This window comes from Cyclopterus lumpus, chromosome 6 (genome assembly GCF_009769545.1).
Source record: "Cyclopterus lumpus isolate fCycLum1 chromosome 6, fCycLum1.pri, whole genome shotgun sequence".
NCBI lineage: Eukaryota > Metazoa > Chordata > Actinopteri > Perciformes > Cyclopteridae > Cyclopterus > Cyclopterus lumpus.
This window is the reverse complement of record NC_046971.1, coordinates 13,107,236-13,134,202: the sequence shown is the minus strand read 5'-3', so window position 1 is coordinate 13,134,202 and position 26,967 is coordinate 13,107,236. Positions and strand designations below refer to the sequence as shown.

General features: G+C 41.5%; 2 protein-coding genes across 2 annotated transcripts; both read left to right on the top strand.

Moving 5' to 3' along the window:
- Positions 1 to 194: 194 nt before the first annotated feature.
- On the top strand, positions 195 to 16,579 carry LOC117732276 (anoctamin-2). The gene is made up of 28 exons (XM_034535120.1): positions 195 to 216; positions 3,279 to 3,446; positions 3,645 to 3,950; positions 4,810 to 4,905; positions 5,133 to 5,305; positions 6,248 to 6,302; positions 6,397 to 6,448; positions 6,576 to 6,631; positions 6,876 to 6,923; positions 7,499 to 7,563; positions 7,908 to 8,042; positions 8,143 to 8,303; positions 8,618 to 8,700; positions 9,079 to 9,090; positions 9,611 to 9,685; positions 9,795 to 9,851; positions 10,368 to 10,442; positions 10,649 to 10,850; positions 11,059 to 11,170; positions 11,253 to 11,310; positions 11,401 to 11,501; positions 11,592 to 11,755; positions 12,646 to 12,798; positions 13,018 to 13,070; positions 14,014 to 14,192; positions 14,442 to 14,547; positions 14,810 to 15,389; positions 15,498 to 16,579. Exons 2-28 carry the CDS (start codon positions 3,300 to 3,302, stop codon positions 16,127 to 16,129), a joined length of 3,936 nt encoding a protein of 1,311 aa, XP_034391011.1. The 5' UTR covers positions 195 to 216; positions 3,279 to 3,299; the 3' UTR covers positions 16,130 to 16,579.
- Positions 16,580 to 19,644: 3,065 nt separating this feature from the next.
- On the top strand, positions 19,645 to 24,225 carry cfap161 (cilia and flagella associated protein 161). Its single transcript, XM_034535525.1, has 8 exons — positions 19,645 to 19,826; positions 21,432 to 21,521; positions 21,610 to 21,827; positions 21,931 to 22,012; positions 22,834 to 22,869; positions 23,075 to 23,197; positions 23,349 to 23,422; positions 23,929 to 24,225. The coding sequence occupies exons 1-8, from the start codon at positions 19,746 to 19,748 to the stop codon at positions 24,113 to 24,115; spliced, it is 891 nt and encodes a 296-aa protein (XP_034391416.1). The 5' UTR covers positions 19,645 to 19,745; the 3' UTR covers positions 24,116 to 24,225.
- Positions 24,226 to 26,967: the final 2,742 nt, after the last annotated feature.

The window sequence follows — 26,967 nt, the reverse complement described above, 5'->3', positions numbered from 1 at the left end:
ACACACACACCTGTTCATCGGTAATATGCAGCACCGCTTCTATCCCTACAGTATGAAACGGTCAGGGAATTAGCCGCGCTGTGCGCGCGCGTGTTAAGCCATCGATACCGGGAGCGCGCGCGGATTGTCCACCATCTCAGCACCTCGCCAGGCTGTGATTTCCACGCGTCTTATTATCTATCTCCATTGAGAAGCCCTGATCCTCCACGAGCACTGGTGAGTTCACTTTTTCCACTTTTCTTTCATGTCAAGTGTGATATATAAAAGTGCGCAGTTGACGTTCATCACTCTTACATTCTCACTCCTGTCGGCTTTGACAGCGTCTTTTTGCACTTTTGCGTTCATTATATTGAGTGCTTGTGTGTACAGTAGGCCTCCTCCATGAACAAAGCTTCCCCTGAACTACTGCCTTTACACTTCATCTCCCCCGCGGCTGCACGGGCGCGCGCCAGGCTGCCGAGGCGGTTTTGTTCATCTCCATCTGGGTGCAGACAACTGTTGCGTCCATGAGCGTTTGAATAAACGCATATTTGTTGAATAAACAGCTCCTGACAACTGCTCGACAATGAATGAGTCATAATGGAAATGAATTAGTTTGATGTTGTGGATGTTATATAAGAATGAGACTTACAGACAGGTGTAAAGTGAAAGTTTGCTGCAGTTGATTTGGATTTGGATTTGATTAATCACATAACATACAAAACGACATCATTTCAAACTAAAGTCTTTGTTTGAGTTGTATGTTTTCTATTAAGGCAATATAAACAAGCAGCTTTTATAATTAGCAATGTGTAATCTGTTGTTTTCCAGGAGAGGCAGTATTAGACCTCTGCCCCGTTACTGAGAGTGTGCAGCTGACACTCTTGCCTCCGCTGTTGAGCTGTCAGAGGGCTTTAGGCCTTTAAGCCGCGCGCACAGACAGAAACTTGGATGCATTTGCGGGTTCCTGGAAGGATATTAAAAAAATAATAACATGTGGGCCTTAAAATAAACACAAACATTATCTGGTAAGAAATCTAACATGAAAACCAGAAAAATATATTAAAACACAATGAGGTATATTGGACCTTATGGTAAACATGAGCTATTTTGGCAGAATTAAATGACAAACTATCATATCTGACTCTTTTCATGCAAACTACAGCTAAAATAGAGTACATAAAATATCCATGTGTGAGTTTCCAAAATGGTCTAAAAAATTGTAGTTGTAGTGTTATAAGGAGAGTGAAAAATAAGAATAAGAAATACAATCTGCAGGACGTGGTCGTCTGTCACTTATTCAAGAGATGCGTAATTCACGTTCCTACAAAATGTGCATGTAAATTGATTAGCATGAGCAATATGAACATTCTTGGAAGCTGCTAGAATATACTCAGCCATCAGGGAAAAGGTATCATGAATAATAAACTAAGTGACTAATGTACCACATGGAGCATGAGGCTAACAGCATATGCCATCAGTTTGTTTTATAAAGGTTACAAGCCAAAGAGTTGGGGAACCACTGATCTAAATAGCACTGATCCTAGTGGACCCATAATTTACATAACATCCTATTGACTGGTTGAACTCTAAGAGACATATTCTCCATTTCCATCTGGGCTCTGTGTTTGCCAACACATGGTAAACTGGGATTATTTTGTATGTATGTGTGGGCATATGTAAGGGAATTAACGGTTGAAGCCCATTATGTGGTTGACTGTTGGTATATCTGCATGTGTCATGGCTTTCCCCGGTGTCTCCGGCGGCTAGAACATGTAGTTTGAAATTGTTGTGGGACCATTGTTGCATGCAATCCTCTTTTTTCTTTCCAATACCCTTTATAACACGTAATAATGGAATCTGTATCGCACCTTTTACTCTGGGTTATTGACATAAAATAAGATTTAAGTCAAATACTGTAGCTTTCACTTCTTACTACCTGATCACTTAAGTGACAACATGTATGATAAGAATGACACCACTGTGTACATATATGTTAATTAGAAAATGGCGGGGGTAGTACATTTCATTTCATTTCATTTTTTTATATGTCAAATAATTGAATTTCAAAAAGCATTAACAATCACATGTAAGAGGTGTGAAATCCGAAGCAATACTAACAATGTCCGTGTCACTGATAGATTCATCTTGTGACAAACAGGAGATGATCACACAAATGAAAGATGTGTCTCATTTTTAAGTAAGCACATTTGACGTGGAATTAAGGCTTTGAATGACTGAAGTTTAATAAAAAAATGCCACAATGCTCTCCCACATCAAATAAGTGTCTTGCAAGCACTGAGAAACATGTTTGTTGAGAAAATGAATTCCACCTTTTAGGAATAATATCTGTGTTATTTTCACTTAAAACACGCAATATTTTAAGTCTTTGTATTGAAGGTTGGGGATCTCCATGTGCTTCTGTTAGTGTGAGTTTATCTTCTCGGTTTCCTCTTAATACATCCTGCTTGATCTCCAGAGAATGAGCCCAGTGACCAAATTACCCCAACAGATTGTAAACTGTGCCGCTTGGATTGAACTGTGAGCTTAATCTGAGCCTACATCTTCAATTGGGTGAAAAAGAGATGAGACAGCTTAACCTTGGCTCACTCTGTCACTCTAAAACAACAACTACTACTGTGTGTGATATTTCAAACTCTTATTTTAAAGTAAAATTAACGTAAAATTGATATAGGTGTATTGTTTTTTAGCTGGCTTTACATTCCTAGTGATGGATAACTGCCACATCCCATTATCGACCATTCAAAATGGAAGAAATCCTGTTCGTTCAAATAAAATTGCATCATATTGGCTAAAATAGTGGCTCAAACAAATGGAAGCACATTTTGCTCCTAGAAAACAAATTATAAGCAAATAAGTCATGTGAAAAGATAAAAGGCTTAGTAATGTGAAAAAAACAGGAATGAATTGAACACTTTGTTCCCCAAGTGGCATTAATGGGCTTCTATTTTAACCAGAAATTCAGTAATTTTGTTTATTTTGCCAGAGTTTGTTCTGTTTACTTTATTCATTGAGAATTGTTGGATGATTTTACGTTTAGCATTTTTAAACTACAAATGGTAGACACACAATCAGTGACGATTGTCGCACAAAGACTTCACTTAATTTTAAAGAGTAAAAAAAACACTAGGGACCAATGTGCTCAAATATTATGATGTTACTAGAAAAAAATGTTTCATCTGTAAATTAAACCTTTTTCTTAATTTGCAGCCTGAGTTGGAAGGTCATCCCAATGTCTGAATACTGAAATCTTTCTTTTTCTTTTCATATACCAACAGTGATGAAACGGAAAAGAGCGTATGCCTGTCACCACAGAAATGAGTGAGTCGCCGTCTTTTAACTCAGTGAAGCTTGTGTCATTGGCCCGATCGCTGTCGGAGCTTGGGCTGGATGCTGCCAATGGAGGCCCTATCACGCCCCCTGACAATGACGAGCCCCCTCTTCCGGTACGTTCTCCTCACATCCTGAAGCTTTAACATCCTGCTGCAATATGTCGGCTCAGGTTTCCCCTCCCTGAGCCGACACATGGAGCATTATCTAATTGTCATGCTCTTACATTATATTACTCCCTAAATTATCTTCTTGTAACCGTCATTGCTGACCTCATTAATTACCTGTGTGTGTGCTTTTGCCCGTTTGTGTAGGAGTCTGGCATCGACCTCGGCCCTGGGCTTTTTTTTGCCGATGGCAAGAGAAAAGTGGACTATGCCCTTTGCTACAAATACAAAAAAAGGCGGGCGTCCAAGGCACGCCTTTCCCTTGTATCCAATGGGACTATACCATTTCCGATATCGAGCCGATGGGAAACGGAAGCAGAGTCTGGGGAGGCAGGTGCACCAGTAGGAGATGTGGAGGAGTCAAAGCTGTCTGAGGAGGAAAAGGCTGTAATGAGGGAGGAGTTTGAAGCGGGTTTACTGGATGCTGGGCTACAGCTACAGCGTGATAAAGAGGTGTTTATGCTTTCACCATGATTACTCTTTCGTCTGCTGTACACTCCTATAGACAGTTATGGGCCAGATTATAGGGTTTTGATAGAGAGTGATCCACTACTCTGAGGTTTGTGTGTGCTGACACATGAATGCACATTAGGGGAGATTGGTAGGTTACATTTTAATTGAATGGGTAAAAGGGGGGCAGTCACTGTACTGTATCACTATGTGTGTCTGCGTGTGGTAAAATATGATTAGGCTAAGATTTTGGGAAAAGAACAGTGAAGGAAACATTCAAATAGTTTGTGTTGCTGATATGTATACGCTCAGTTGTGTTGTTTGTGTGGGCTAAAACATTGAGTTGACAAGTATTCCTCAAAATGGTGACGTTTATTTTGTATTGTCTCACTTTGCAACCAAACTTGAAATAATTAGATTCCATAATAATATAAGTATTTATCCTTAACTTTAACATTATCAATTTGAAAATGTCTGATCAGAAAGTAGTTTGACACAGATTTAGATTTGAATACTACCACCATATTAGACATTAGACATTCGAGGTGTAGCAGGAGTTGTTTTAACCTGTGCATTAAGGTAATTACAGCAATTTCAATGATGCTGAGCTTGAAATAATGGGATTCCATACCAAGCAACCATCCTAATTAGAACATAAAGTAGCATAATTACAGGTTTAGGAAAAGCTCTTATGGCTGCCTCAAAACAAGTAGCGGGAGGAATTACATGCAAAGAAAAAGGGAATTGAGGAAGACAGATACACAATGACTATGTCCATATAGGCCTGTAATCCAAATCTGTACAGTTGTTAATGTTAAAATATAAGTTTTATCTGTGTGTTAATGTGTGTGTTTATTTGCAGAGGGCAAATGGCCTGGGGTTTATTCGGCTGCATATCCCGTGGCCAATACTGAGCCGAGAAGCCGAGCTTCAGAAGATCAAAGTTGCTGTGAAAAAGGTCAGCAGCCATTTACACACCCTGGTTTTTAATATTCTATAATATACAATGTATTTTGTATATTTTCAAAAGATTAATTTGGGTGCATATCAAAATCCCATATAAAGACTAATGAGTTGTATGTCAGAACGTTGTGACATTACATGAATAGTAACAGATATGTGTAGTGTAGTAAATACAACATAGTGTGACTGAGTAATTAATCCATGCATGTTTCCATTGAGCAGAAGTGCGAATTGCAGAAACGGATGGGCATTGCTGGAATGTGGGATTCCATAATGGGCAAAGTCAACACACCGTTTCAACCAGACATCCCTGACTTTGACATTCACAGAGATTCACAGACACGCGTCCACTTCAAAACCCTCAAACACCCTTTTATCAGAGACAAGCTCCACCTGTGAGTACCTGGACTGTCATGCACACTTGCTCACATGCACACATGCACACAAGCACACGTGCTCACATGCTCACATGCACACATGTTCACAAGCACACAAGCACACATGCTTACATGCACACAAGCACACAAGCACACATGCTTACATGCACACAAGCACACAAGCACACAAGCACACATGAACACATGAACACATGCACACGTGCACACATGCACACAAGCACACAAGCACACATGCACACATGAACACATGAACACATGAACACGTGCACACATGCACACATGCAGACGTGCACACGTGCACAGAAGCACATGTGCACACATGTTCACAAGCACACAAGCACACATGCGCATGTGCAGACATGCACATATGAACACATGCTCACATGCGCACATGCTCACATGCACACAAGCATGCATGCTCACATGCGCACACATGCACATGTGCTCACAAGCAGACGTGCACACATGCACACATGTTCACAAGCACACATGCACATATGCAGACATGCTCACATGCAGATATGAACACATGCTCACATGCACACAAGCATACAAGCTCACATGCAGGCTTGCATACATGCACACATGCCTACATGCACGCATGTAGTGGAATGGTATCTTAAAACTACCCCCCTGTAGGAGTTGCCCTTGGCTGGGGACACACACGCCTTTGAGTTCAGTCATGGGCAGTTATTTACATAACACCCTGATATATAAATCACCTGCAGGCGGTGTGCTTTCATCATAACATGGTGGAGCTTGCACATAAATTTAATTTTTACTGTAGAAGTTGTACCTTTCTTACGTTGACCAAACTATTTGATTCAACAAACAAAATAAAGTTTCATGGGCAAATGTCAAAGAGCTTACAGTGATGATCCATACATTTGGCGAACACGTCTATTGTTAATATTGAACGGTTATTGTAATTTCTTGCAGGTACGACATCAAGTCAACAGAAACTTTATTTGATAATGCAACACGCAGCAGAATAGTGAGTCCAAAAACAAATATCTTCATTATATATTAAGAGGAATATGCTTTGTATGTGTGTATGTATTTTGACTTTTTGCTTTGTTTGTGTTTAGGTCGCTGAGATTATTTCACGTACTACCTGCAGACAAACCTGCCAAACCACTGGTGAGATCTAACTTGCTGTCGTGTTATTATGTCAGTCAGATTTCATGCTGCCTGTTTCCGTATGCTTTCAGTCACAAAACTGAACGTGTCCATGACACTGTGTGGCCTTTCCTCTTTGTGTCATAAGGCATCAACTCATTATTGGCTCGGGGTGTCTACGACTCTGCCTTCCCTCTGCATGATGTGAGTATAACAAAATAAGCACCTCCATTGGCCAATGTGAACATATATTAGTGTGTGCTACATCTAATGTACATAGAGGACTTTGTTGTGTCATGCAGGATAGGTTAGTAAATTTATCTGCAGGATGGACGTTTATAAAAATAGGGGAAACATGGATAATCTGAACAATCTTAATAGAAAAATACTGTTCCCAATCCTGAGCTGCATAAAACATGGCATTCTGTTCTATATATTTTTTCTTTAGGGGTCGTTCACAAGGAGAGGACGGAAAGATCAGCGAAATGACAGACAGGTGAGATGAGTGGCCTCTAATGGGTCTTTGACAAAGTGTTTTCAAACTACCCTGCTCCTAGTAGTAGAGGAGTCATTGGAGATGATGCCAGTCACTCTTCTTAAGGCAGGAACCGACAGATGTTTGTCCTGATTTAACCATGACAACTTATGGTGAGCTTGTTCTAATCTTGCAAAATAGGGCCATCATCAGTCAGCACACATTATCTCTTTAGTATGTCGTGGTTTTGGATTAAAATCGGTGACATCACTGTTGAGCTTCAGACTCGTCAGACCACCCACACAAATACATCAGACATGTTTGATTTTCTACAATTTAGAAACCGGACAAATCTGAATTTGACACTGTAGTTTGAACTGGTTAACAGTTTTAATATGAATGCTTCTTGAGAAGTATAATCTGTCGATGCAAAGGGAGACTTACACATCAGATCTAATTAAATGTAATTGTAGATCTGTTGAAAATTGATATCAGCCAAAAACAACAACATTACATTGACAGAATGTGTAGAATATTTTATTATTAACGGTCATTAACTGTTTTTCTCTCATGTCATGTGCTCCGATTTTCTTCAGCTCCTTCATGATGAATGGGCTAACTATGGAGTCATGCATAAATACCAGCCTGTGCACCTGATCAGGTACTAAGCAAACATGTGAATAAAGGTTAGAGCTTCAGACTGCATTACAGACACTAAAGAAGTGTTGCTGAACTAATATATTGATGATTGAGTGGAGCATTTAAGATTGTCCTGATTTTAGGTCAATCATGTTATGACCACTGCAGAGATTAGGTTTTTTTAAATGATGTGTTTATTCTTTGTCTTTTGTACTTGTTCATTTCAATGAATACTGTCAACTTCAATGTGATAATTGGCTCTGTAGACCAGAATTAGACAGTAGGCCCTCGTTAGAGGGGCAACATATAAATCTGTAAACCTGCAAACCCAGACAGCTAGTTGATGCAATGGCTTTATCTTAACAGGAAGTACTTTGGAGAGCAGATTGGGTTGTATTTTGCCTGGCTGGGTGTTTACACTCAGCTCCTCATCCCTCCCTCTGTCCTGGGAATCATTGTCTTCCTGTACGGCATATTCACTGTGGATGCCAATGTGCCAAGGTAAGCAGATAAAAAGCTCTTCATACATGTGTATGTTTATCAAAAGTACATTATGTTGTCAATATGCATGTGTTTATATTATTTTCTCTGTGTTGTTCAGCCAAGAGGCATGTGATGACAACCTGAACATCACCATGTGTCCACTGTGCGATGGAGTGTGTGACTACTGGCATCTGAGTACGGTGTGCTCTCTGGCAAGAGCGTCATACCTCTTTGACAATGGAGCCACTGTCCTCTTCGCCATCTTCATGTCTCTGTGGGGTAACTAAACATCCTAATACACTCCTGATCATGTTACGGGAGGCTTATTTGAGTAGACAAGCTCCTAGACACTGACAGGAGGAGTGACACTGAGAGTATGATTGGAAACTATGAGAATCACTGGTTCTAATCGCTGTGTTTATAGGTAGAAATCAACATTATGCAGCTACCCTGCATGTTAATGTACTTCAGGTCAACTTCAAAGTGGTTCATGTATCTATGAATTCTAGAGGAGTGTGTTTCTGCATTGTTTTGTGTGTTTTTTTAATGATTTTCTGAATATGTTAATATCCTTTCTGTGTATCGTCTTGTAGCTGCCTGTTTCCTTGAGCACTGGAAAAGACGACAGATGTGTCTGAAACATATGTGGGACCTGACGAGCTTGGAGGATGAGGAGGTACCTAAATAGATTCAAGAATACTGACTTAGGTCGGTCTAGCCTTCACTTGCTTTGTCATTATAAGTAGGAATCTTTCTGTTTGTGCCAAGTCAGTCAGAGTGAGAGTGTTAACCTCTTGGCTCGGTTCAATCATGACGACAGTTGTGGTTTGCCTTGCAGATTATCATTTGTGTCAGAACAGTGCCCGCCCCCTAATACACACATACACATATACACATGGCCACCAATGCATTAACCCTTTCCCTGTAATGGGGCAGTAATAGGATTGGTCTGTTCTTAAAGCAGTGCACTTGCTGATGACACAGCAGGGTCACAACGTAAACTCTCTCTCTCTCTCTCTCTCTCTCTCTCTCTCTCTATGTCTGCTGCTTGAAGGAGCGAGTCCAGGTGAGGAAGTGTCTTGAAGTAAACACAATCTGTATTATATTTTATTTTATAAAAATATCTTATCTATTTATAAGCAGTTGAAAATCAGATAGCACAAATCAACCCTGCAAATTGATTATTTGGTGTCCAAGCTTTTCTCTTGTATTTGAGAAGCATATTCTGAGCTGTCGATGAGGAGACCCTGTTTACTCTTGACGGCGGTGAATAGTGTCTTCTAATGAAGAAACCTTAACCAACAACGCATTTGTGTGTTTGGAAAAAATATATAATCAAAATCAGTCAAAATCAATATATGAATAAAAATCCAGAATAAAAACCCAGGAATAATGTCTAAATATAGCTGTGTTGAGTGAGTTTGTAGCTTTAGATTGATTTGGGACAGTACAATGTGTAGCTTTAACTGGTGACTGCATGGATCCACCATACTAAAGTTCCGATATTAAGGATTTCTTTCATTCTGGATGTGATCCTTTGTTTTAACATGTGCATGTGATTAAACTTGTACACATGTGTGCTACAGGAGGAGCTGAGGCCTGAATATGAAGAAGTCCTACAGGAGAAGAAAGCTAAGATGAAAGCCCAGTCTAAGAAGAAGGTATTATGTCTGAGTGTGTGTTTTTGTGTGTTTCAGATACAATTGTACGAGTTGGAAATGGTTTAAATTAACAGGTTTTAACTGACAATTGTTTCTCACTGTGTTGCAGTTGACTCAAGCGGAGGATGGAGTGGGTAGAGAAACAGACCAGATGCTGGCCTCACAGGTATCGCTGCATCTGTGATAGGACATTAAGACAGAGTTGCTCGTTGGAGAGGGCTGTTACTCTGAAGTGATTTAAACTTGTTTCATAGCGAATGATATCACAGAGCTCACTTCTTCACTTATATAACACACAGTGAAGGTAAACAACTTAATCTATACATCAAATATTACAGCCTGTGTAATATTTGTGTTTTAGATATAGAAGACTTATTGCAGACTCTGTCTGTATGAGTTTATATTGGTGCACAACAATGAAACCCCTTCACCTGCAGTAGGTGGTTGAGTCCAAAGCTGCTTACCTTCCTGAGATTAGCCCAGATTACTGATGGAAGCGAAAAAAGGGAGGAGGGAGAGGAGGAAGGGGAGGGGATTTCTGTCCTTTCAGATGGTAAACATGCAACTGCCAGACAGAAAATATAACATGTGTGCAGAACACGTGCTCAGCATTACTGCACATAACATACTGCATTGTGTGTGTGTGTGTGTGCCCAAGTAATATGCATTTTTTTCTCGACAGCGAGAACCAGAGTCCTTGGACATTGAGGATCACCTGTCAGGTTATCTCATCAATGTGTCCACCTTACTCCTCCTGGTACTGCATTTAAACTCTTTCCACATTTTCGCATCACTCTAAATTCTGTCATTTTTTATGAACATACCACTTATTTTAGAGAAACATGCATTTTTTTTCCTTCTGTTGACATTATATCTGTGACTTTACCAACATAATTGTAAAGTTATGTAAACAAATATTCTTCGTCACCAGTCATCTAACCTTTTTTTATCTTGTGTGCCCAGATCTTCGTAACCTTCTCAGCTGTGTTTGGGGTGGCAGTTTATCGCATCTGCATGTTAAGCGTTTGGTCCATGAACCCCGATCCTGAAGCCAAGGCCAGCGTGAGGATGACCGTCACCACTACAGGCATCATCCTGAACATGCTGGTCGTTCTGGTGCTGGAGGAAGTCTATGGAGCGATCGCTGTGTGGCTGACTGAACTGGGTATAGTAGTTCATGATAACTCGCATTGTTATACAACTTGTGCTCCACTGGAGACAGAATGTGGCAACATGTTGGTAGAGCTATGGAGCATGAAAGGCCATGTTACTGGTTTAGGAAGCACAAGTTTGGTTGAAGGTCACTCACGTTGATTGTAACATACTATTATGAGCATGATGTGTTTACGTTTGTTGTGTCTCTATTCCGATAGAACTTCCAAAGACAAAGGAAGAGTTTGAAGAGAAGCTGATCTTTAAATCTTTCTTCCTCAAGTCAATGAACGCCTTTGCACCTATTTTCTATGTGGCCTTCTTCAAGGGCAGGTGTGTGTCTCTTTTAAAGTCTCACTTCCCTCAAGTCTTTCTTTACCTTTTTATGATGTGACTTGGTCCTCTCTTCATTCAGGTTTGGTGGGCGGCCAGGCGATTATGTTTACGTCTTTGGAGACTACCGCATGGAGGAGGTGTGCTCAGTTACACACATTAGTCGTTTATGTATATGTGCAGAAAATGTGCACCCATGACTTGAATACATGTGTGTTTTTTCTCCACAGTGCGCTCCACCAGGCTGCCTCATCGAGTTGTGCATCCAGCTCAGCATGATCATGCTCGGAAAGCAGCTCATCCAAAACAATGTGTTCGAGGTTCTCATACCGTATGTATATATCTATATACCATATAGAGTCTTTACTCTGAGTCTTTGCTCTGACTCCATCCTCTGTTTCTTTTTTTTTTTGGTTTGCAGTAAGCTGAAAAAGATGTACAGAACAATACAGGAAGAAAAGGGAAATAAAAGAGCAGCAGAGAAAGAGCAGAATGATACAGAAGAGAAGAGACCAAAGCAACAATCTGACAAAGATTTTGCTCTTGAACCCTATGAAGGGGTGACCCCGGAGTACATGGAGATGAGTGAGTCTTTTTTAGGCCATGTCTACACTACTGCGTTTCTATTTTAAAACGCCTTTCTTTCGCTATATTTACACTGAGCGTCCACACTGCGGCAGAGTTTTGGAGCACCGAAAACTGATGAGTTTAGAAACGCTGCCGAGGACGCATACGTTTGGACGGGCGTAGGGTTGCAAAGGGGCGGAAAGTTTCCGGTAAATTTCCGGAAAGTTTCCACGGGAATTTTGGCTCGGGAATTTGGGGAATTTAATAAAAAAAAAGACGTTTTTTTGCAAAAGCATATAACAGGGAACTTAAATGTAGTTGAGAACAAGACTATGCACGCCTAGCTCAGCTGGACCCTGAATGCAGATGGTTGGGAACATTGTCTGCCAGAAACATAAACGTAAACATAAAACGTTTTGTTGTTTTTTTCAGGGAAATGGGTGGTGATCATAGGGAATACACCTTTTTTATTCAAGGTTCATGTTTTTGTTGTTCGATGAAAGAATAATTTTTTTAAGTTCTATTATAAATGTTTGCATGCATGTCTGTTTATGACAAGGTACATACAGTTATATTACCCCAACATTTCCTGTTTAATTTCCGTTAATTCCCGTTAATTCCCGTATATTCCCATTTATTCCCGTGGAAAGTTTCCAACTTTGAATATTCCCGGAAATTTGCAACCCTGGACGGGCGTAAACGGATAAGTTTAGAAATGATGACGGAGACGGCCACGTTTGATACTTAATTGGGTCTTAGCAGACGTGTCCTTCCCTGATTTGTCACACCCCTATCACATGACCCTTTTCCGTAAGAAAACAAACAGCCAGGTCTACCAATGATTCATTTCAACATGCAATCACATAATATCATTATTTAACTATGTGTGTGTCTATATATAATTACAGTAATCCAGTATGGCTTCGTGTCTCTGTTCGTGGCCTCCTTCCCGCTGGCGCCAGCGTTCGCTCTGCTCAACAACGTCATTGAGATTCGCCTCGATGCTGCAAAATTTGTGACTGAGATCCGACGGCCTGATGCTGTGAGGTGTAAAGACATAGGTACAGATGACATGTGAGAGTGCATCCACTCTGCCAGTCTCTGTGTGAATGTAAATCAAGCTCTCCTGGGACTTTTAATCACTTTCTTTTCCTTTCCTCCACTCTGCCCCTCCGTTTTTGTCTCTTTGTCTCCATGTCTGTCTGTCACTTTTACACAAATACACACACACACACTTCCCTTTCCCTCTCCGACTCTTTTCATGCACATGCATTGTCCAGGGATTTGGTACAACATTCTCTGTGGAATCAGCAAGTTTTCTGTCATTACCAATGTAAGTGTGTGTGTGATTGAGTAAGTATGTCTACTGTGCCCATAACCTTTGACCTCTGGCAGAGAGTGTCCATAGAAGTTTTCAAGGAAGGAACAATTTGCTTGAATGAATTTACATTCATGTTTTCTAGCTGGCAGTGTTCTTCTCCTTTTCCTTTGTTGTATCACTGGAGTAGTAACACAAATCAGTGGCAGGAATGTGTATCACATCACAAAACGGGGACTCATTTTCATTACTTGAGACCATCTTGCGATGGGATTGCGCCAGTGCCGTGAGGGAGAGGGGCAAATATACCTTTAACACAGCAGAAAGGTTGGACTTGTCTGGACTAGAGGAATGGCACAGGTGTATTTAATAACATTAATGATGGCTTTAATCCACTTAGGAGAGGTCCCGTTATGGTGCATGCTGGCTCACTGGAACAGCTTACTGTGACAGTTACTGTCAATTCAACATTAACAGTCAATTTCTCCAGGACCACATTTCACCAAGATGACAAACACACAGACTTACAAGATGAAACAAATACCAGTGTTGTGGGTCACGGCTGGTACAAACATTATTCTATATCGCTACTAATGGTTAAATATGTCACAGAGTACCTTTAAGTCTATGTCTGAGTCAGCCTCAATGATTCTGGGTACAATGTCATCTGGCTGAGGCTGTGAGCTGTTTCCTGTTGTGTAAGACTGTGTGTTTGGTTCGAGAGAGTAATGTAATAGTAAATCAGTAATTTGGAGATAATTTGCTAAACATATTATTCAAATGAATATATTTGTTGGAGGTAAAACTATTGATGTCAAAATATTGATATGAGTAAAGCCTATTTTAGCCTATAAAGTGGAATATAGCTGACGAATAGTCAATGTGCCAGCAGTAACTGGTACACAATAATGTTTCATAATACACTGTTGTCATTTCCACTCCTTGTTTGTCTTCTCAGGCGTTTGTCATCTCCTTCACGTCAGAGTTTGTTCCACGCATGGTTTACCAGTACATGTACAGTGTAAATGGCACCATGAATGGATACACAGAGCACTCACTGTCTTACTTTAATGTCAGCAACTTCCCACTGGGCAGTGCGCCCACCACCGCCCTCATCACCGGAGTCTCTATGTGCAGGTCAGAGTGACTCATTTAACCCTGACACACCTGGATTTTCCTTTGAATCCTTGAGCCCATCGGCTTAACTCTTACTTTCTAAATCTTAAACATAACTGGAGTTTTCTGAAACTGTAAAATGTGGCGTTTATGCAGGTTTTTACTGAGGCAAATCTCTGTAAGAATAATGAGATTATTTTCTTGTTGTGTTAACGTGTTCATTCATGTTAGTCTCGATTCTTCCTTGCAAATACACTGTTTGTCTTTCAGGTATAAGGACTACAGAGACCCACCTTGGGACCCAGATGCCTACACCTTCTCTAAACAGTACTGGTCGGTCCTGGCTGCAAAATTGGCCTTCGTCATATTCTTCCAGGTATGGAGCACTTTAGTAGAGCTTAAATGGCACATACCTATAGCACTATGTAGTATGGCTTTATTGAGGAAATTGTACTTTCTTGATTCTTGTTGTTCTAAGTGTGTACTCTCATGGTTGAATGCACTTATTGTAAGTCGCTTTGGATAAAAGCGGATAAAAATCAAATGTAATGTAAGGATATACTATTTACAATTGTGTGTATGTTAATGTCTATCTGAGAACATGGATCTCTCAGGGAAACATTTATTTTCCCCTTCAGAACCTCGCCATGTTCCTCAGCATGTTGGTGGCCTGGATGATACCAGACGTACCGCGATCTCTGCGTGAACAGCTGAAGAAAGAGAACATGATGCTGATGGAGTTTCTGCTGAATCAAGACCAAGACCAAGAAGCACGTGCCAAATCTCACTCCCCAAAACGCTCCATCCCCTGCTTTAGCGCCAACATAGACATTGTGGTGGTGGAACCTCTAGAAGAAATAGAGGAGCAACAAGTAGAGGTAGAAAGGGTTGAGATCAATCTGGACGAACCGAGGAGGAGCACTGACAGTGATCCAGAGGTCGGGAAGTCATTTGAAGAAGTTGAAGAAAATGCCCTGGAAAAGCGAGGAGGAGAGGGAGAAGAAGATGATGGTGGAGAGGTAGAAGGGGGAGAGAAGGAAAGAGATGGAGAAGGAAATAAAGACGATGGAAAGGGAGATGATGAGCAAGAGGGAGGAGAAGAAAAAGAGGAAGTAGATCAAAGAAAAGAAGAAGAAAAGGAAGTTGACGATAAAGCAGTTGAGATGGAGGATTTTACTGTCGACCTGGACAAACTTATGAGCGACCTGGGCCTGTTAGGTGAGAGGACACCTCACACCTGATGTCTGTCTCTGTTGTCTACTTTTTTTGGTCTTGTTTGTGTCTAGAGATTAATTTGTTCTTCTTCTTTCTTTTATACTCACGTAGATGAAGAACTCTCATCGAGCCCAACCAGAGATACAGAGTTCCCCCGCTCAGAGTCCCAACAGGAATGCCAGAAAGACCAGGAGCCTCTGTCACATCCATCATCTACAAGAGGCTCATCTCAGAGTCTGAAGGCCTCCGGGGCAGAAATGACATCCGGTAGTGACACTAGGCTCTTCTCACTAATTGCTCCTCCTCCCAGAGAGCAAGGCTCAAGGGGAAAGGCCCGCTGTTCCACCCTGCCTTCCCGCCACAAAGGGGCTGAGGCTTGCTACAGCCTGCCACGGCCAAGCCACTCCACCAGCCTCACGAGGTTCCAGCAGGCGGCCACACTTATTCCCCTGGTTCCTCTGGGCTCTACATTGTCAGCCTCATCCAATCCGTTCCCTCCTCCACACACACCTGTGTTACCATCATCTCCGCATCCCACAGAGTCCCCATCAGCCCAACAGCCCACAACCCCCAGTGAACTATTCGCACTGAAAGGCCCTCCGCCTCAACAGCCACGCTCCAGGGGCGAAGCCCGGTGCTCCACCCTGCCTCCCCGACACAGAGTCCCTGGTCCTGAGGAGCGCTCCACCAAGCCTAGCCATTCCACCAGCTTTACAAAGCTGCATCCCCCCTTTCCCCAGTGAACTGAAACGCAACACGCCAGTATGAGAGCTGGAAGACAAGGGAAAGGGACACACTGTGAAAGAGGGAGGGGGAGGAGTATCCAGATTAGCTTCTCCCGTCTGTGCCTGGAGACCTCCGTCTGTCCTCCGTATTTGCATAAATAATACCTGGGGTCTGAGGAGAGGCCATCCAGATCCACTGAACATCCTTTTGATCCTCTTAATGTTCATGGAGATGTTTATACCACTCTGTGGTAAGGAGACTACTTGACAATTCAGAGAAAGACTGCTCTGAAACTCTCCCTACCATGCTCGAGAAACAATACCAATTGAACTTCAACCTCTTCTATTTCCATATTTTGTATTATTATTTCAAAATGTTTTTGATGGTTTGTTTTCACAGCTCAATAGCCACTGCTCCTCTGTTTATCATCCACACACATGCAGCAGTGCTGCCTTGTAGACCAGAGAAAAAAGGACACATATACAGCTAGTATCAACACTTACGCTTGTAGCTCTACTGTTTATTCTTAGATGTTTTGATATATAAAAATGTGAAATTATAATTAAAAAAGGACATCTTTTTTATATCTGCTTTTCTCTCTGAAATCTCAACGTCATGGATTTTAATGTTGCATTATGGACTTATTAACTTTGATTACTGACAGCAAAGGCAACATTGGCACTATTATATGTTTGCAGAAGAATTTATCCATATTCAGAGAGACTAATTAACAAAACACATTTTTTAGAGATGGCAAGCTGAATAAAGTTGTTAATATGAGACTAACAGCAACACACCATTCATAACATCAGAGTAAAACCTAAATGGGAGCTGATGACAGTCTATTGTGTTGTCTCTGTTGCCCCCCTCTGGTGTGTAGTGAATGATTGAGCAATTATACAGTGTGCTGTATTTTGATATGTATGCTCAGTGATGTGTTGCTTTACTTTTGTAGCCATGTTTAATTTTCAGTGTTCTTCAAAAATATTGGAAAAAAAAAATGAACAATGGTAATTAATCACAAATATCTCCCCATAGAACCAGAGCAGGGAAAATAGTTACATGTAACCACGGTTACTTGTTTTCCATTGATATGTTTGTCCTAGCCAGCTATTTATACAGAGTGGTGTTTCCCTCGCTCTCTCTTAGAAAGTTCCCATTTCTCCTCTCTCCATAACCTGCACTGGCTCCTCCTCCCCTGTCCCACCACTGAAGGGGCCCTTTGTGTGGGGGTGCGGGGATTCTTGCAGGTGAGGGTATCTATCCAACATTTAAAATACTGCTGCAGCTTCACATTTACAACAGCAAACCTCAAATATGCTACAAGAGCAACTTCGGGCAGTCCAGCGATGACAAGCTTACTTTACCTTGAAGGACTTGTTGCAACTTCAACGGTGTGATAGCCAGAGCAGACAGGGTCGGAGGGAAGCAGCCCATTGCTTCTATCCAGGTGAGCGACCACACGCAGGCTCAAACAATCAACATGCTCCCTGGAGCTTGGAGCCTCACACACACATGAGGTGCATTGTGCAGAAGGGAAGCATTAGCTCATGAGTAAATATGCCCTTTTTTTTTCTTTTACTTTTTATGTTTTGAAGAATGGCTCCACATTAGCTGAGAGAGTGAACATATATAATCTATTTAGTGCTGTTATCTGATGTGGATTATGAAGTGCAGTACATGAACTATAAGTAACAGACTGGCTTCTCACAGGCATGTCCCTGTAAGTCTCACAGTAGGCATACTAAAGGTGTGTGTGTGTGTGTGTGTGTGTGTGTGTGTGTGTGTGTGTGTGTGTGTGTGTGTGTGTGTGTGTGTGTACATGGGCATGTGCATATGTTAATGGATGTATTTTGTAAACAAGGACGGAATATTCAATCCCTTTGAAGGTAAACTGGAGATTTTTTAGTTTAGGTTTAGTTCCACACTATATTTTACTTTAATGTGCTTTGTCACACACACTCTGTCTGTGTCCACCATCTTGCCAATGTCTGCAATATGTTAACATCATAAATGAGGGATATTTCTGTAGGCACACCTAGCATAAGTGATGTGAGTTGGAAATGAGTCACCTGAAACCGCTGCTTGTTTAGCCGCAGCATTCCCTGTTGAAATGGGATCAGAAGCGTTAGTGTGAGCATCACATTGCATAACACAGACAGTTTTAGGGAGCAGAATGGCTTCTGGCAAGTCAGCCATGAGACGTTGTTGAGAACAGGGCTAAAGTCATGCACTACACCAACAGCGTAGCGAGAGTCTTTATAAATGTGAACTGTTTTGTCTGCAGCGTGCTTACAGGCTTCTGTAAGAGCCACAAGTTGTGATGCCAACTTAGTGTCATATGATGAGACTACAGCAAACTACGACTTCCCCATGGACACATCTGTCCAGCACCCGTATGTGCAAGCTTACAAGTTATTTCGAAGTCTCTGTTCCATGACAAAATAATTTGTCACCAAGTGGGATTCTTTTTCCAATCCCAGGATCATAGCGGCAATCTCGAACCCCGTCTGAGGACGGCCTCTCCCCTTCCGGGAGGCCTCAGCTATCTAGTAGTGCACTCCTGTCTTCCAACAGAAGACACATTACTTGCCCAATCCCATCCTCGTCGCCAAATTTATATTTTTAACCACCTTGTAAGAAATAACTGTGATGATGAAGTTCTTAAATGTCTTTAAGTAATTATTGAACAGACTTTTAGAATAATTCAACTGAATGGACAGAGCTCTTTCCCCACAGATGGTTCAGAGGTCTAACCAAGAGAAGGTTTAACAGAGTATATATGCCCATTATCTATCACCCCCCTTCGCAGGTGTCCTCCGCCGTCCGCCGAGTTAACCAGGCCAAGGTCCCAGCCTTGGTATTTGCTTCTGTATCCAGGAAGAGGGTGAGATTACATTACATTACATGTCATTTAGCTGACGCTTTTATCCAAAGCGACTTACAATAAGTGCATTAAACCATGAGTCCAAACTCAGAACAACAAGAATCAAGCAAGTACAATTTTTTCAATAACATTAAACTACAGAGTACTATCCGTACGTGCCGTTTAAATGCTACTAAAGTGCTAAACAACAAAGTGCTATCGGTAAGGGATGAGGATGACACTACAGCAAGTCAGACATGAAATACCAATGATAAGATAACATGTATTATGTGGGTGTGGTGAGTTCACATGGCCATGTCTGCATATGCTCGTGGTGAAGTGATACAAGTTATATCTCAAGAACAACATGATAGCATGATTGCCACAACAATGACCGATTACAATCCCACATGTGGGAATGTGCTGGTTTGGCAGGGCACATCAAGGCAAAGCCAAAGCACAACAGGAAATGTTTTGGGACAATGTTTGTGTATTTATGTTTTAAAACTACATATTTCAGTTTTTTCTCATGAGCTTGTCCTGCTCTCATGGGACACAGAATGAGCAGAGATATCAAGAGATCTCACAGGCTCTGGATATCAGTTGCTGTACCAGCACGCCCTCTCGCGACAATAAACGAGAACTGACCGGTCATCAGTTACCATCGAAACCACAATACACACTACGCTAATGCGACATTCACAACGTCAAACACCAACAGTAGGTTAACGTGTTATATTATTAGTTTACAAATAGTTGTCAGCATTATGGCCAACATAGCTCATATTTCAACTTATCGCACCAAAGTGAGGATCGGAAACTGGAACGAGGACCTGCGCCTAGAAGAGGTTTGTTCAAAGTAAAGTCATTTTTAGCGGACAAGGCCGACATTTCGTTACACAACATCTCACCACGCAGCCAGGTGTGTTGTTGAGTGTGTGTTTGTTTGTGTATGCGGGTTGTGCATTGATGCAAACCGAGTGAATCACCGTCAACACTGCGGAAGGACACAGGCGTTTTGCCAGTTAACTTGGTTCTTATAGTGACATTCTACAAAACACATAATATAGGGGGGGGGGTATACAAAGAACAAGATGGAAGAACACTGCGTTTATCATACTGCCAATTTAAGGAGCTTAGAACAAGAAAGATGCCTGAAACGTGACTGATATTGTTAATATCCCTTTAAGATCCAGTTACCCCCTTTTTATGTTATTATTCATAACTGTCTGACAGTATTATACATATTCTGTATTTGCTTGTTGCAACTCTTCGTTGGAAATATTAGAAACAATTATCAAAATCAACTTTATTGGCCAAGTCTGCATGCACATTCAAGGAATTTTACTTTTTGTTTTCATCTCTCTCTCACTGTACTTCCCCAGAAATAAAGATAACACTTTACTGCTGTATTCCTGCATAATTCCCCACTGCGGGACTAATAAAGGATTATCTTATCTTATCTTATCTTATCTTAACAACTACAAGGACAGACCGACAGGACAGGTATGTACACATGTAGTAATGTATATATGTAAATATATATATATATATATATATATATATATACTGTATGATTATGTACAGTACATTTAAAGCTGACTATACAGTATGTATACTATATATACTGACAGTGACAGATGAAATGTACATATTACACAATTTGATGCGTTAAAAAACTGTAGAAAGCAGGAGGGTATACTTCACCCGGCTCCAGTGATCTCTTGTAGATCTGTGGGAAGATGGGGGCCTGCTGGTCACCATAAACCTTTAGACAGGAGGGAGACAAGTCATCTGGGCCTTGTGCTTTCTTTATCTTCTGTCTTTGAAAGAGCTAACACACCCTCTTCAAATATCCTGAATCCAGGTGCAGTGGGGAGGGGTGAGAGGGGTCCAGGTAATTGTTTGATGTCGTAGTCAGAGCAGGTGTAGAGCTGCAGAATAACACATTCAGCACATGGGCCAGTTGATGGGACTCTTGAGTGTGGAAGGATCGTCTTTTGTAGTTGGTGATGTCCTTTCAGGTTTTACCACACTGATGAAGGGTCGTTCTTTTTTTAAAACCTTTCGGAGTAGCTCCTCTTTGCTACACTGATCTCCTTTGTCAGTGTGTTTCTGGCCTGGCTATACAGTCGTCTGTCTCCACTACTGTAGGCCTCGGCACATGCATTTCCTCACAAAAAACAATGTAAGATGTCGCAGTGTAAATTAATTCATCCAGGCCTGTAACTCCAGCTTTGCCTTGTTGGTCCTTCTCTTCACAGTCTTTTCCAGAGGCTGAGCAGATTTGAGTTAGTAGAAGATGAACCAGACAGTGATCAGAGTCCCAAAGCTGCTCGGGGAACAGAGCAATGGGGGTCCTTTAATGAAGTGTAGTAGGGGTCCAGTGTGTTATTATTCTTGGTGGGATACATGATATGCCGTCTGTAATTATATATGTTGATGTTTTTCAGGATGCAAAGAAAGACTATCTGGAAAAAAAAGAGAGGGGGGAGCTTGTTGCCCAGAAAGTAGACTTCCTCAAACAGAACATTTTGAGACCGGTAAAAATAAAATTGAATAACAATAATATCACAACGATGAAGGGCATGGCACTGATAATAATAAGGGTGTTTTTTTTCATGTGTGTAGGTGAATCTCACAGTGACAAATGATGGAAGATTGCACTTTGGGAATGTTGTGATGCTGGTAAACATGGGAGGAGAACAGAGGGAGTGCAGTGCAGTGAGCATCAACGCTGACATTAACAGTTTGGGGAGGGCTCCTTCACCGGGCATTCAAGCCCCATGTGGAGTCAGTGCAGGAAGAGGTATTCAGGCCTGCGTGCGCACCGCCTTCATCATTACCAGGTACACGCACAAACACACTTAAAACTGCATCAACAAACACCTCAACACTCACGGCAATAACTCTCCCAGATGTAAACCTGTAATGCTGCTTGTGTGACGACAGTGTTGATGGCAGTCCTGAAGGGTCGACTCTGCATTTTGAGCAACCTTTTGCTCTGAAAACAACAAGTGGCTTTGCCGGTGGTGTAAGTAAACTAACACTCACACACACACACACGTAATTAGGTACTTTACACAAAGACTGTCAGCTATATGAAAGAGGCACCCCGGTTATTTGACACATGGAGTTTGTATCTCATGAGGAGTAATCCACAGCCAGTGATTACAGTTGTGTAACATCCTCTGTTGCCCTGAGGGGAGATTTTTAAAGTTTAAGAAAATAACCCATTATTATGAAACCTGTTATTATGGATCAAAGTTATCTCTGTTGGGCTATGTTTTAGTGATTTAGTTTATTGTATATGTGTTCTTTTTTTGTTACTGCAGTGTGGTCCTTTAAATTCAGTTTCACAATAAGGTGGCATGGTTATGTTACACAGTGATTTTTGGACAACAAATGTAATGACAAATTGTGCCCATCAATATTTTGTCTGTCTGTCTGTCTGTTTGTCCTGTCTGTCTGTCTATCCTGTCTATCCTGTCTGTCTGTCTGTATGTCTGTCTATCCTGTCTGTCTGTCTGTGTCTGTCTGTCTATCTGTCAAGTCTGTCTGTCTGTCGGTCTGTCTGTCTGTTTGTCCTGTCTGTCTGTCTGTCGGTCTGTCTGTCTGTTTGTCCTGTCTGTCTGTCTGTCTGTCTGTTTGTCCTGTCTGTCTGTCTATCCTGTCTGTCTGTCTATCCTGTCTGTCTGTCTGTCTGTCTGTCTGTTTGTCCTGTCTGTCTGTTTATCCTGTCTGTCTGTCTATCCTGTCTGTCTGTCTGTCTGTCTGTTTGTCCTGTCTGTCCGTCTGTCTAGAAACAAAAACAATGACTAACTTTGAGTTATTTTTCTTTCTTTCTTTCCACAGCTTTACCTGATGAGTGACCTGCAAAGTTTTCAAAAGGTAGATCAATTTTTAACGTGAATTATTTATTGAAGACCATCGGAATACATTACACTGAACAAACACCATCTGTGATGAGAAGTTTAACAAAGCTGAGCGGCGGAAATCTCACATGCATAAAACGCCAAATGCAGCAGTTTTGTTTGTCCTTTTCACTGGATTATCTGCTATTGTGAGTCTCATTTGATTGTGACTTCATTTAAAGTGTGCCAAGAAATCCCGGCTACAAGAAGTAAACTTGGATGACAGCGGTTCTTTTATGTCATGGTGGAAGATAGTCCACTTTGACCCCCAGGAGAGGCTTGAATATGAAGATCAGCCTGTTCCAGTAAGTATTTAATGAGTCTATTATATGTTTAACTATTACACCTGTTGCAACATCGGCATTTTGTGTTCTGTTAAATCTGTAGCTGAAATGTAGATTTCCTTTACCTTTGTGCATTGAGAATGTCCATTCAATCGTGATTGTTTTTTTACAGGCTAATGTGAGCGTTCTGATCATACACTGCAAGACTAACCAGGCTCTTGCTGTTCTGGGAAATCATGTCCTTTGGTATTTTCCATTTTCATTCTAAAAGTAACCCAAAACTATATGTTATCGTGTTTAATGCTTTATTGAAAAGGCTTTCAATGTGATGTCTGATGTCAATTTAGAGGTCCGCTGAAGAATTGGCAGAATATAATATCTAAATAATATGTGAGCTCCAAAAGGAGATACCAGAGCAAGAAAACTGCGATATTAGTGCAAATCACCTGTAGGTTTAAACAAACAGCCTGATAGGCCTTTTGTTTTAACAGTGACATGAAAAACCCAACTCTGACCCAGTCAGACAAATCGGCTTTCTTCATCCAAACTAAATATTTGATATAGCTTAATAACAATAATCAGTCCTGTTAAATTGTAACTGAAACACAGCATGTAGATTCACTTTGGTCAAGTTGCAGTCAGCTTTTCACAGCCACTCAAAAGAGGAGGACCTTCAAAATGGCAGTTAAAGGTCATGCCACAATGCTTGCACGCCGTCTGTCGTTCTGCATTTAACAGTTGTGTCTCTGCAGGACCACATATGACAAAGAGTATGAGCTGACGGCTCACACCTTCCTGGACTCGCACAAAGCCGAGCAGGACAACAACCACTGGACACTGTGCACCTCGGACTCTGCAGGGAAAGGGCTCGTAGTTCTCAACCACCCACAGTCAGCAGCCGACAACGAGGAGCTCACACAGGCCAACCCTGATATCTAAATCGACCGTAACACAATTCACTCTCATGCAGTAACAAGTAGAAATACGGCAGATAGATACCGCATCGTTAATAAAACCTAAACATGTTTCAAATAAAGGTTGCTTTTGTTATGTTTGGGTCACTGATTTCTTTCTTAGTACAAAGAGATTCCAGGATGAACTCCAACCAGCACGCTACGGTTATTTGATACACATTAGCCAGCCAAGCCGACAGGAGGCTTTGTAGAAAGAATCATTTGATATGTTTCCCCAAACAACACTTCTGTTGTTTTTGTTGGGCAGTAGCATAATAAATGGATTCTGATATTTGACCGTTGGATGATTTGGGTCAATTTCACATGCATTTGGAATTTTCACTAAAATAGATTTTATTGGAGATATTGATGAGATGTAGGGATGAAGTACAGGCTCTGTCATGATGAAAGGTGCAATGACTTACAAAAAAAGGATCTTAACAGTACTCATCAGCTGACTTGATGCATCCTTTTCAACTTTTTTAGTGTGTTAAAAGGCACTCTAGAAATATACTTAAATAAAGTAAAGTTATAAAGTAGGAAAGAAACACTGCACATCCCTGCAAAACGTGTTTGATTCTTCCTGCTTATTGTCCCTTTGGACATGACCTCAATATTTACTCCATACAGCTGCACAATAGCCAGTGCTGTGACGGGGGAGAGAGTTCCAGAGGGAGGGGTTAGCAATGGCGAAGGCCCTGTCCCCCCAGGTCTGGTGCTTTGACATCAGGTGTGGGAGGGGCGGGGGGTATATGATGGCTAAGCTATCATACCTGAACAACACCTCCCACCCCATGCAGGGCACTCTAGCTGCTCTGTACAGCTCCTTCAGCCACCGGCTGCTTCACCCACGGTGTGTGAAGGAGAGGTACCGCAGGTCCTTCCTTCCTGCTGCTGGAAGGCTGCACAACTGAGCTCCCAGTAGACCACAAAACACTTAAAGACATGTAAAACACTTCAATCACTTCATTCACTCCAACCTGTGCAATATTAATATCAATACACTGTGGAAATAGCCACATTTATTCTGCCTGTGTATATATTATTCAGTTACCGTAGATTGTTACTGTTTTATTTACTGTTTACTGCCTATTGTTATATTTGATCTTACTATGTCTTGTGTGCACTTTACCCCTTTGCTGCTGTAATCCTGTACATTTCCCCACTGCGGGACTAATAAAGAATTCTCTTATCTTATCTTAAGAGGTTGGCGTCTGCAGAGGTTGTGGAGGGCTTTGTAGGTGATGAGGAGAATCTTGAACTGGATTCTTTGCTGTATGGGGAACCAGTGGAGCTTGTGTGAACCAGTGTGGGGCTTGATGATACCGCATTTCCACGTGGTGATGAAGTCTGTCACAGTTTAAATGATCATTATAAACATGATACAACTAGGAGGTATCTCAACAATAAATAACTCTGTAATTTAATTACGGGCTGCGTTCAAGTAAAAAAAAGTTCCGAGGACGCGGATTGGCAACGATTGCGAACCAGCTGTTTCGTTTGAGTGCAACGTTTCTTTCTGGAATAATGTGTGTCACGCTTTTGATCCGGGGGGGGGGGGGGGGTCGGTGTGAACGAGACACCGGCAGCACACGCGCGACACCGACACGCGTTGTTTAACGTCCCGGCCGCGCTGAACGCCTCCCGCGCAGGTGTCGCGTTTCAGATGGAGACCGCGTTACCCGGCGCTGACCAGCGGAGGCTTTAACCATCCGGAGCCTCGGGCGGAGCGGCAGATGCGCGGAGGACCGGACGCTTGGATCCACGTTAAGGTAACGTTCCGTTAGAGGCTCCGCACGGGAGCTGAGGCCATCTACCATGCATGGTTCATTGGGCCGGGTCTGCAGCTTTAAAAAAACAAAACACGCACATCATGTTTAATTAAAATATTAGATTAATTCAACTCATTTGGCGGCGTGTTTAATTATCTCTGAGGTTCACCGTGTCTGTCACGTGAAATAGTTGAAACAGTGGAGCTAGCTAGCCGACTTTAAACGTGCACTAACGTTACCGGTTTGCGGTTCTTATTTCAGCATGACTGAGAATAAGCGCATCTATTTGAACCTGTTCATATCTGATAACGCTCATGTTCAATGTATTCAGAATAAAGCATATCTATGTGCAGCTCCATGGTGATGATGAGGAATGATAGCTGCATCTCCACGGTGTCTGGTCTGTCCTTTAATCGGTAATGTAATGCAATGGCGTCATTTATGAGACAGACACGACTTAACTTGGTGACGTTAATGTTACACATAAATAAAAACTAAAAACATGTATGATAGTTCTTATGAATGTAGATGATAGATATATTATCGGTGAAGGCTTTCTCGAAGTTGATTTATTAAACGTTAATGAGTCTTCTAAAGAGGTATTGTAACGTTATCATGTTCCAGAGTAATGGTACAAGGACGTTATACCTACAAGCAGTGGCGGATTTAGCAAATTGGGGGCCCAAGGCGAAGGTATGTATGGGGCCCCCCATCCGATCTTTAAAAGAGAACGAAAAAAGATTTAACTGACTGAATGGTGGATAGGCAGGTAAAGCTACAGAAAAGTAAAGGTTGGAGAGGAGAAAAAAAAAACCTTCCCCTTTAAACCCTGCATACACTTCTTTACTCCAAAATGAAGATGGAAAGCAGAGAACCATTTTCTCACAGGTCTTCACACCAACATGATGCGCAGATGTAGGAGCTGTACCTGTAAAATAATAATGATAGTAATAATAAAAAACATTGTCACCAGCTAACAATATGGTCTATGAACAAAATTAGCTTATTGCTTCTATCATGAAGTGAGAGGATAACAAAAAACAACAGCAGTCCATCATTGGGATTA

Excerpts from the sequence above, each read along its gene's own strand:
- LOC117732276 (XM_034535120.1), top strand. The coding sequence starts at position 3,300 with ATGCCTGTCACCACAGAAATGAGTGAGTCGCCGTCTTTTAACTCAGTG. Across the intron at positions 10,443-10,648 it reads TGTCCACCTTACTCCTCCTG|ATCTTCGTAACCTTCTCAGC; the intron begins GTACTGCATTTA and ends TTGTGTGCCCAG. Across the intron at positions 14,548-14,809 it reads CCTTCGTCATATTCTTCCAG|AACCTCGCCATGTTCCTCAG; the intron begins GTATGGAGCACT and ends TTTCCCCTTCAG.
- cfap161 (XM_034535525.1), top strand. The coding sequence starts at position 19,746 with ATGGCCAACATAGCTCATATTTCAACTTATCGCACCAAAGTGAGGATC. Across the intron at positions 19,827-21,431 it reads AGGACCTGCGCCTAGAAGAG|GATGCAAAGAAAGACTATCT; the intron begins GTTTGTTCAAAG and ends GATGTTTTTCAG. Across the intron at positions 22,013-22,833 it reads CAAGTGGCTTTGCCGGTGGT|CTTTACCTGATGAGTGACCT; the intron begins GTAAGTAAACTA and ends TTCTTTCCACAG.